Source organism: Macadamia integrifolia, chromosome 11, assembly GCF_013358625.1.
Source record: "Macadamia integrifolia cultivar HAES 741 chromosome 11, SCU_Mint_v3, whole genome shotgun sequence".
In the NCBI taxonomy this organism is placed as follows: domain Eukaryota; kingdom Viridiplantae; phylum Streptophyta; class Magnoliopsida; order Proteales; family Proteaceae; genus Macadamia; species Macadamia integrifolia.
Genome location: NC_056567.1, coordinates 21,191,111 through 21,202,944, shown reverse-complemented (window position 1 = coordinate 21,202,944; position 11,834 = coordinate 21,191,111). Strand labels below are relative to the sequence as shown.

Genomic DNA, 11,834 nt, shown 5'->3' with positions numbered 1-11,834 from the left:
CCTCTAGTTGAACTTGAAAAAGACATTTCCGATCTTATACAATATGGGGTGAAAGTTAATGATAACACAGAGTATCCAATCATATTGTTTTTTACATCCTTTTCTCGAAAAAGTGAAATCCCTCAATTTCTCATGGGATTGAATCAACCATCACTGCTAATCCGGTAAATCTGTAACCATGCGCCAAAGCAATTTTTTTTTTTTTCACAAAAAAGATTGTTTTGACATTTGACATACACTTGAGAAAAGAAGCAAGGATTCATTAGTAAAACAAAATTGATTTCTAAGCAATAATTGCTTATCCAACCAAACAACTCACTACGGGTACAAAAAAAATGTTCTAATTAGGAGTTTTCACCGACTATAGAAAAAGAAAGAAGGTGACTAAGTAAGAGATGCATTCATTTTTATTTTCTTGCATATTTGAAATGATTTCCCTCAGTGGTAAAAGGGAAGGTGGAAGAATCAGTGTCTTGCTGTAAGTTGTTCCTTGCTCCCTGACGGAATTGAGGTGGTTCTTTTATTAGACTGAACCTGTGAAGGTTGAAGCATCCTGTCATCATTCTTTTCTCTGAACCCTCCATTTTTTGGCTTGGGCTTGACATGATCATCTGATTTTGGTTGGCCTTGTGGATACTTCTGCTCAGGAGGTAAAACACGCCGTAAAAATCTCTGGATCATCTCATAACTAGTAAAAGTAATAACAGCAGCTGGGGTTGTTCTCAACAGATTAGTGGCACAGCCCCGGTAAAAACCAGGGACACCTTCCTTTTGGTAGATCTTTTTGATGCAGTCTACAACACCTGCATACTTGATCTCAGCATTGTGGGATTGACCTTGCTCTTGCAACTTCGCACGCACAACCTGATTATATGGTAATTGCAGGTTGGAATATAAAGATACAACCAAGAAGTGATACAATTTCTTAGGCGATTGATCACCCAAACTAATCACATGTTGTTTTAGAAACTCTACCAAAAACTTACCTCATGAGGATAAGTAATTGTGGAGGCAAGTATTTTAGCTATTGAAGAAGCAATGGCAACATGTCCGGGACTAAGTTTATCAACGGTTGTGTTATCTGAGCAGTTTTAACCACCATGATCAGCAACAATGCAGTCCAACAAAAAAATCTAGATACTATATCCAAACAGTATCATAGTTACCTCTTCTCGCTAGATAAGACTTCATATTTTCATATGCTGGAAACTGGATGGCAACATGGCTTACCCCCACTAATGAAGGCAAAACACCACTGTTTCACCAAATGAAAATAGCATCATGAAACTGAAAAAATAAAGTCAAAACATTTATCTGCAATGAAGACAACTTAGACACTAGGCCTCTAAGCTGCTCCAGCTTCCAAGTTAACACAGTATGAACATTACTTAGCTTCTGAGTTAACTTGATTCAGAAGCTACAATGAAACCAGTTAAGAGTCAAATATGAAAATAAGAATGACAAGGCAGCTGAAATGATGCATCATCCTTATTGAATCCTTTGCAAGTTGGATTCCAATAAGTGAATCAATCTTTGAACTACAAATAGTAAAGAAACAACTGACCTATACAACCCTCGGATTCCCTCTTCATGCATAATCCTTCTCAAAGCAGAAAATACGCTATTGTAAGGCACCACATCTGGTCTCATTCCCTGCGTCTGAAGAATGAAGAAAAACAAATGAATTTGAAGAAAAAAAAAACCATTATAAGAAACAATGAAAGTTAATTCCTATTGCTGCTACCAGCGTATCTGTAGTCTAACCTATTTTCTTCTTGCCACATCACATTACATTGCACAAGATGGCAAAGACACGACTTCCATTAAATACATGAAACTATTCATGCAAAGTCCTATTGAACATAGAAGGTACATGGTAAAACTTCCAATGCCCAAACCTTATAGAAGGTAATGGTAAAACTTCCAATGTCCAAACCTCACAGTGTGAAAGATTTCTATCCTTTATTTCTGAGAATTGGCAGAGAGAGGATGATGAGAGATGCACATGATGATAAGCTTAAGAAAGATAAGAATGGATAGTATCTTCAGGAATTCCAATGGTAAACAATCTCCATCTCCCGAATAAATACAAAAAATGAGGGAAAATCATCTCTGGGAACACAAGCATGGAGTTGATATACAATTAGGAAATCAGAGTTTCATTCTAAACCCAACCCAGTCAGAGACCCAGTACCAGAGTATCTATCAATGGGAAAAAAAATGTTGCAATTCTAAATGGGACACAGAAGGAATTAGACCATTATCTACAAGAATCATACAATGTTAATTAGAACCAAAGTATGAAGTAAAATGTAACAGCATTACAAGACATTAAAATCGTGTCAGGAAACCTGATAATTGCTTTCATAATGTAATGTTAATTCATCGGAACCATAGGGAACTTGATACCTAAGGGATCATGAGATACCAGCCAAAAACAAAGGGTGTGTTCATGAAAGCACTGGAGCCTTTAGACTCCTTGATATTAGGATATTCCACAACTAGTGAGAAAAAAATGATAAATCCACGGCCTAAGAGATGTGAAACTGCAGAGGAGAAAGAAGTAGGAAGTCTATTTACATTGAGTATGGATGGATCAGTACAGAAGGAGTATATTTATAAATGCTAGTTACTTGTCAAAATGAAGTGGGGATACTAGGATCTAACTGTCCTGAATTTACAAAGTTATAGTAGGTTGTTTTTTGAACCAACACCGTTCAACAAATCCTACTGTAACCTTCTTCAACAAGGAATATATTAATCCAAAATGCAAAATTGAAAACCATTTCCATGGATACAGACAATCTGAACTTCCAGCAGTACACTTACCATATGCAACACTTTCTAGTTTACATTTAAGGAGCATTTCCATATTCTTCTTCTTCTTTATTTTTTTTCTTTTTTGGTCGTTGTGTCTGTATAAACAAAAACAGAGCGCATATGTCAAATATGTGCTTGTTTTTTGACAGAGAAGACTGCTTTATCTTAAATAGCATGAGGGGTTACTGATGGAAAACAGACTGCATACAAAATGGTGGCAAGAGAGCCTTTGGACACACTGTTCCTTCTTTTTATCTGTTCAATGTCAGCATCGACGTAACTTCTTTTTAGCAACCCAGTGCACGAGGATCCCGCTATTGCAGGGTCTGGGAGGGGCAAATGTATGCAGCCTTACAGCCCTTACCCCCCTACGTCACAGGAGAGGTTGTTTCCAAGTTTTGAACCTGTGACCAACATGTTGAAATAGTGCAACTTAACCGTTGTGCCACTGGCTCGCCCAACCAGGCTGTCACTGACGGGGATAATAAAAACCAGACAGGCCCTTTGGCTGGTCAGAACTTCTGTGGAAGCAAGGTCCTCAACCAGGTTGTCACCATTCCTGAATCTGGCCTTATCTCTTTATCCCAGTTTTACCATTCATTTTTATAGTTTCACGGTGGATCCATGGTGCATTCTACATTTAAACATGATGATGGCTCACCCCCATTATCTCTGAGGCCTCATCTTTGGATTTACAATTGGGCATCACGGGAACAAGGAACTTGATCTAATTAAGATTCCATGGGAAGGGATATTTCACCAAAATCTAATCCATGCCAACTAATAAAGGTGGTATCTGGTCATATATATATATATATATATATTTATTTATTTATATATAATACCACAAAGAAAAAGTTGCTTTCTGTTTTGTGCTGAAAAACAAGAAGCAACCAAACATTTTATTCTCAAAAAAACCAAAAAACAAAAGCAAAAACAAAAACAAAAAATTATGTTTCAAGTGATTAGAAGGAAAACTTAATTGAAAGGTATCCAAGTGATGCCTTAACTCAGAACTTCAAGGTGCTTAAGAGATTAAAGAAATGGCTGCAGTCAGGTGAATTTGTAAGATATAATTATCATTTATCCAACAAATATAAGAATATTGGACATACTTGGAGTCTAGTCTTGACAACCCAAAATGGATTGGTCACAATGGCTGTGGCAGTCCCAGCACCTGAAGAAGCTAAAATACTTGCATCAAGAGTAAGTTGTCCATTCTGATCCACTGCATCAACCCAATTTGATATTTATTACACTAAACAAACTAACTGGATTCAGTGAAGGTTCATAACTTGCAAATAATTAAGCTTAAGCAAGAGCATAGTATGTCTCAAAAACAAACTCGACTGACCGAAGGCTTATGCCAACAATAAATCTCCATGAAAAAAGAAACAGTTTGCTAAGGAAACAAATTTGAAGAACCAACCGTGTGAATGAAGTAGGCTCTTGAGGTGCTCATAAACTGTGAAATAAACCTACATAAGGAAATTAACACTTAACTACTCAGAGGATCATACAAAAATACACTTCCGTAAAACGAAGCATCATTTATGAGACATCAAGCTCCTGATGCAACTATATATAAAAAAATAAAAAGAAGAATCCAAAAATTTAAGATGCATATTTACATTCATTTGTTATAAGCAAGACAAGATAGAGCAATCCAAGGATGACTCTTAACATATCTGTCGTAAATCATAAGTTAATTAAGGAAATTTAAAGAAAGTAAAATAAAATAAGAGGGAGGTTTCAGTATTATGTATCTCAAAACATGAATACCTAGGTAACTGCCTTCGACAGGTCCTAGGTTTCAACATCATACTTTTTCGCTTTGATGACCCCATGAATAGTTAATCAACGGTAAACTTCTAATAAAAAGAAGAAAGTTGAAGATTAGAAAATAAGGGGGAGAAATGCCCATCAAAGCAACAAATTGTGTCGACTGTATCTCTTAGAAATTGCATCAGAGTGGCACCTCTTGCAGGACTTGAGAAGTATGCTTCATACCATGCAATCATCATGAGGACATATTCAAAATCAGTTTGAATAAAGATTAGAAGCTGTTAACATTAAATTACATTTAATTGCAGTCAGAAACAGTAACCAAAAAAATTCTGTTACAAATGGCTAGATATATATTCAAATGTTGATTCAAAATCCACTTTTCAGCATTCATTTTTTAAGTTAAAAAAAATACCCACATCCTAATATACCATTTCAAACGACAAGTTAAAATATTGGCAATGGATGTGCATTTATTAAATCGTTTTAAGATCTACAAATACTTCATATATTTTACCATAAAAAAAAAATAGAACATCCGTTCCAATCACAAGAAATTTTTATTTATTAGAGCCCAACACATGAGAAGCCGGGGAGAATTGATAAAGATAAAACAATCAAGTGGGATTATTTCTGTAGAAATAATAAGCCCTTGGGTTGGGATACATATGTGTTGGCCCAAGGTTTAAGATCTTGAGTTCGCCCCCTAACCTAGCTAATCCAAAAAGAGAGATCTTGTTATGATCTTGCATCTTTTTCCCAGTCGATTCAGTGGCCATATGGTCTTTGTAGCCCCTGAAACTTTCCATTCACCCTATTTTAGGCTTTCTAAACACAATAGAAATATCAGTTTTTTAAAAATCAAACCTAAAATGCTACTTTGACTTCATACCATATTCCACAATCCACATTCCACATATGACACAACATCTAATAATTTTAGAAGTTAGAATACATATATTCAATTTAAAAAGTGCAATAATCATAAGAATTTAAAAGTTAGAACACATATATTCAATTTAAAAAGCGCAATAATCATAAGAATTTAAAAGACATCATAGATAATTACTTAATTGTTTAACATTTAACATTGATGAGTGATGAGTGATGAGTGATGACAGATGAGACACATTCACATACATTGAAATGACATAAGATAAGCCACATAACTACAGAGGTACAGTACATATTACATAAGGCATATAGATATATTACATGTAGCGTTGGAATGAAGTTTGGAAAGCCAAAGCACCAAAATCCCATCAACAATGTGTTTTTTTCTCTCAAAGTATAGTGAGAGAGGCAAGTTCTGGGCTGTTTCTCAACGAGATGGGGTCAAGATTTGGCGAGATCTCATGATCTAGGTCAATATATGATTAATTTTGCGTATCGCCTGTCATCTCGTCTCAGAAAACCCAAGAAAAAAGACAGATATTAGCAAGACCTCGCCAAGATCTTAATGTTGGACTGTTGGTCCAATTGGTTTTCTTTGTTATAATGTTCCTAAAATATATGTGGTAGAGGATACAGGATTAACTTTATTAGTTAGTCTAGTTAGAGTCTATTTCTTTATTTATTTTTTTGGTACAATTTATTTTTATTGTTACTAGAGTGTTTTAGTTAGGATGGAAAAGGTCCATGAAATCCAGCCTTGTTTAAGTTGTTTCTTTCTTTATTTTACTCAGAGTTTAGTAGCAGTAGACTACCTCCATAGCAAGCTAATGGTTGGAGGAGTTTTAAACTTAGTTTGAGTCCTGATTAGAGTCATTTTATTGAAACAAATATAAGGGATATGCCCTACCAACGAATTTCGATGAATTAATGGAAGTCTCTTGCTTTTGCTTGATCCTGTCGCAAGCTGATCTCCACTGGATCTCACTGGTGTTCAGTATAGCAATGCACTAATGAATCCTATAGTTTCTTAATGTTATATCAATAGTATTGATGTTATCCATAAATACAAAAGTTTCACGTGCTTCGGCCTATATCTTATAAGAAAATAATCTCCTATATCTGATCATATGTTAAGGAACCGAGTCGGTTTAACAATTTCTAGCAGTTAGTAGCAGTTAGTTATAACCAAAAGCCTCTTTCAATAAATAAAATTTCATTCCACATGAAAAATAGTTGTAAGAGGACCTACAGTAGATAGAAGTGGAAGGTCTTTCTTTCTTTCAGAAATTATAATCGGAACCAAAGGGAGAAAATAGACGGGGGCCACAAATCCTGGACATCCTTTCCAATGACAGAAAAGGACCCAATTCAAAGTCATTCGGAAAAAAACCCTAAAAAAAATAAATACTCACTGCCCAGTTTGGAAGTAGTGCCAATATTGTTGGAGAAAGGCCACGATACATTCCTCTCAAACCCTCATTTTTAATTATGTTCTGTAAGCCCACAATAATGATACTTCCTGATTTTAGTCATACAATAAATAGCATCAGAAAGTTCACATATTAACCACCCATAACCCAATAAAAATAATGTATGAACATAAACAGGGAGCAGTATATGCATATGCAAAATAAAATTTAAGAATGTCAATCTAGTTTCATTTTCCAAGGGAAATGATTAATAATACTGAGCAATTAGCCTTCAACCCAATTAGTTAAGTTTTGTAGACAATGCCACAACAAGAACCACTCCATCATAGTTTCTACATGAGTTAGGCCCAAAATTGAATTAGTGAATAATGCTGATACCATAACAAGCTTTTTCTTTCTTCATCATCTTCTCTTATCCCCCTCCCCCCCACACCCCCCCCACCCCACCCCCAAAAAAAAAAAAATCTTCAGAATTGAGACAAAAATGTAAATGTTGCAGACTAGAACCATAACCATCTATTTAGCACCACAAAGGGCAAACATATTCTAGACCATATCTGAAAAGGAGTAAACAATTCTCAGTTTTATCTGGTAAAGATAGTGGCATGAATCAAACTAATAACTTTTAACTTAACGTCATTTCACTAAATTCATACAACAGAATACTAGATTAGTCATTTTCCTAGGTAGGAAAAAGAGGGCAAAAGAAAAAGATAACATGGCACTTCAAACAAGAGTTGATAAATAAGAGTATCAGGCAAAACTACTTAGTTTCTGGACCCCAGACCAAATATTAGGTTGGTCAAAGGATGTCAAACATCTTAAGTAAAGAAATATAATTTTTTAACCCAATTGTTTTGTTTTGATTCCCCCAACCCCAGCCCATCCTTTTTCTGGCTGTTCAAATAATTCACTTGGTTAGTCTTTTGGGCTAATGGCTGTTCTAGAGAATGCCCGGATGGTCCTGCTGATGAATAATATCTAGAAAACATCCAGCAACAGTCTAGTACAGACCCATCTTATCGTGTAGGTGATTGTATGGAGACTATCAAATATATCCACTTCATACAAACTAAAACATAGAGGGGGAAAATGCTCTCAATTGACAACTATCTATACAAAGTAATTAACAAATATGATGTATTTGTAGATTTTGGATACAAAGGATATACAATGCATCAATGCTGTCACATACATGATATCTTAAACCACATACAACATAAGGAAGTGCATGCAATATCTTTTTGCAGCTAGAAAAGCCAACAAGCCATGACAAAGTCAATAGAAATATGAGTTTGATCTTGTCTCCAAAAAAAGGTTTCAAAAGTACATATTATTGTTGCATATTTTTCTCTATTACCTCCTGTTCAATTATCACCATGTCTTGTTCATCATGGAGCTCCTCAAGAAAAGTTGGCAACCATATCTGATGTCAAATTTATAAATAGAATTGCAACAAATTTGTAGTCAATGTTGTTAATACGTTGATTTTGTGATCCCTATATAAATTTAGAATTAAGAATTCCTATGGTGTTGCTTTGTTTCTTTCTTTTTCTTTCCTCTTCCTTTCTTTTTCCTTTTTTTCTTCCTTTATGTTTCCTTTTATTTTACCCTTTCGTGGATCCATGTAGCCCCCCCCCCAATTTAGTTGGGAAAAGGCTAAGCGGTTGTTGTTGTTGATTGACAATTATTTGGTGTCCCAACTGTAGCTCAGTTGCTATATGCTTTCTATTTTTAACCATCTTAACACTAAAAAACTAACCCAATGCATCCCACAGGTATAGACAGTTTAATCACCCCCTCAGTTTTTTTTTATGAGAATAATGCAATCCTTCTTATAGCTTATATATGTAAGCACATATGATTTACTACATAACGAGTTAGACCAAGTTCCAAGCTACACTCAGTAATTACATTGTACAGGTTTGCTTCTTTGTTTATTGGACACTAACTTAGTTCAATAACATATTGAATTTAACTCAATGCACTTCTATGAGAAAAGTTGAGTGCATTAGAACAATCAGAAGTCTGATGAAAATTAAAGTATATAAGCAATGCAATATTGAGGTTGGCTTATAATTTTCAAAGACAGATACACTAAGTTAATTTAATTGTTCAAAACCCAAATAATTCTCCAATTTTTCCTTCACAATTCTTTGTTGTGCATTCTAATTTTCCTTTTTTTTTTTTAAGTTTGTCCCTTTTCCTTTTCTTCTTTCTTTTATTGTTCTATCATCCCCAAATAAAACTCATAGCTGCAACTGCCCAAGCAGTGGCCAAGTGGAAACTTACGATAAAATAGATATGTAGTTTCTGTTCAAACGAATCTCTCGACTAAATGACATGATATTTATTTAAAGCCTACAAATTTGTATCAAGTAAAGAAGCAGGTTACCGTAAACTGAACGAACCATATCCACTAAATTAGAGAATTTCAGGCGGCTGAGGAAAGGGATTGAAAACCGTTGTACCTTTTTGACCAGCATGGGGCGCTTTGGGCAGCCCATGGACCTGGAGTCTCGTCTTGATCACATCCAAAGGGCATACAAAGGTGGCAGCAATGGCTCCTACATGAGATAGAGAAATTACACCTAGTGGAAGACAAACTTGCAAAAGCGTAAAAATCATATAATCAAATCATATCATATATCAAAGACAATGTCTGCATGCTTTCCTTCTGTAATTTAGACCAAATAGAATCTCCTCTTAGAATAGCAAGCACAGGATTCTAACACATAATTCCAAATAGCCAAAAAAAAAACCTAGAAGGCAAATTCGAGAATTTAAAAACTAGAAACAAACGTTGAACAGTAAAATTACTGAATTATGCCAGAAAAAAGAAAGGAAGTCTGTAGTTGGCTGAGAAACAAACCTGCGGCGGCACCGGCACCGGCGTTGCAGAGAAGATTTATGGTGGTTGGACCATCCGATGACTCTGCCGTCATCTTGAAAATCGAGAAAGAACAGAGAATTCTGTAATCGAGAAGTAAAGCAATGAATTCGATTGCCTTCCAGATTCATAGATTTGATTAAAACCAAAACAGAGTCGCATGGATTAGACTATTGAACACCCCATTCGGTGTTACACACTTACACTACATGTGGATTTGAATTTTGATGTCCGCAGAGCAGACGATGCGAAATGAAGGCTAAGCAGAGAAGAACCGAGAGAAATTTAACGAAGAAGTTGGTGTTATGGTTCAGAAGATTCAGAAAATGTAAAATTCGTGGTAATCATCCAACGTAGACAGGTGGTCTGTTGGGCGAACCGCCTTCACTCCCATCCTTATTAGAAGAAGAAATGGTCGGAGCGGGAGTTAAGAATCACTCACAGCCATGATTATAAGAAATTACAAGAACCTATAGTTCATGATTTGTGAATAGCAGAGCTTGAACTTCAAATGGTCCATGAGGACCATGACAGCAAAACCTTGCTTTGAATACTTGAGCCTGCTTGACGCCATGGACTTTAAAACGGTCCAAGACGGCAAAACCTAGCTTGAATGCTTCATCTTGACGCCAGGGGAAGGACCAGCACCAGGATGCCCTGTTCTCCTTGGTTCTAAAACCGGACCAACCCATTTGGTCAAACCATAAAAGGTCTAGTGAAGCATCAGTAACATCAATCAGGTCGTTTTTATATGTATTTGAAAAAGGTTTCCACTTTCTATTTGCATCAATCCATTTTTCAAAAATCGGAATTTGATCAGTCAAGTACGCCGATTTAGATAGGAATTAGCCGTGATCGATCTTGATTTACGGCCAATTTGAGATGCTGATTCTAGAGTTTTGGATTGTGATCAATCTTGATATGGGGTTTTTAGGATAGTTATGATCACGATTCCATTTTTAATAATCTTCCATCAATGCGAGTAGCTTTAAGCTTGAATTATACATTTTAGATCACGAAAAAATAGTACATTTTAGATCACGAAAACTCAATCCACATTTATCCTTGGATTGACACAAAATAGTCCAAGACTTGACGTATCTTTGGATGACCACCCTTTTTCAATCCAGAAAAAATTTGCTACCACTTGTCTAAGATGCTTATGATGATAGGCGAGTAATTTAAAAATGCATGTAAGCATAGTTGGGCATAGAAAAATAAATAGACTTCAAGAGCACTTCCTTTTCCACATGTGAAATCTTTGACTTCCAATTTTGTAACTTATTTACCACTCTGGTTGATATACTTTGAAATAAAAGACTTCGGAGATGTTAAAATCTGTAAGAAGTCTCAAGGAATTTTCATAATCTTAGAGAACCATCTCTTTAACTTTGGATACGACTGTTGGGGCTTTTGCAAGTTATCTGATTACTTAGATGGTTTACTATATAAAGATAAGCAGTCCCTCAAAGCATATATTTCATCATGTTTTACTTTTAAAGTATAATAGATTAGGAAAAAGATTGGGTATGCAGTCGATATCAAGTATGTTGGTACTCATTGCGTCTATCTCTCTCTTCTTTTTTTCTAAAATGACCCTCATGTCCTTCCTAAATGATACCCCATCATGTGATCCTATTGATGCTATCCGCTAGCATACTTGATATCAACGACATATTAGATTATCATCGGCAAATAAATGTATGTAATTGGTGAAGTACGATTTTTTTTGCAACTTTATGCTATGAATATCATCATTTTCTTCTACCTTCAGTAATAAGCAACATAAAGCATGAAAGCCAAAAATAAATAGAGCCCAGTGATAAAGGAACCCCCCGGGGAGAATTTTTAGTGTTGAAATAATTGAATCACGTGGGGCCCATTAATTAAAATCTTATAGGATACAAAAATAATACAGGCCATGACCAATTTCACCTCATGTGTATTAAAACACAATTTTAGTAGCATATTTTTAATGAAATGCCATTCAAGCCTATCCTAGGTTCTTTTTCATA

At 35.4% G+C, this 11,834-nt stretch overlaps 1 protein-coding gene across 1 annotated transcript; it reads right to left on the bottom strand.

Annotated features, from left to right (window-relative positions):
* Nucleotides 1–239: 239 nt before the first annotated feature.
* LOC122092655 (nicotinamide adenine dinucleotide transporter 1, chloroplastic-like) lies at nt 240–10,485 on the bottom strand. The gene is made up of 10 exons (XM_042662883.1): nt 10,024–10,485; nt 9,802–9,902; nt 9,401–9,496; nt 6,912–7,018; nt 4,250–4,298; nt 3,936–4,048; nt 1,565–1,659; nt 1,167–1,255; nt 987–1,081; nt 240–864 (listed from the first exon to the last, which is right to left on the bottom strand). Exons 2-10 carry the CDS (start codon nt 9,872–9,874, stop codon nt 466–468), a joined length of 1,116 nt encoding a protein of 371 aa, XP_042518817.1. The 5' UTR covers nt 9,875–9,902; nt 10,024–10,485; the 3' UTR covers nt 240–465.
* Between the last annotated feature and the right edge of the window lie 1,349 nt (nt 10,486–11,834).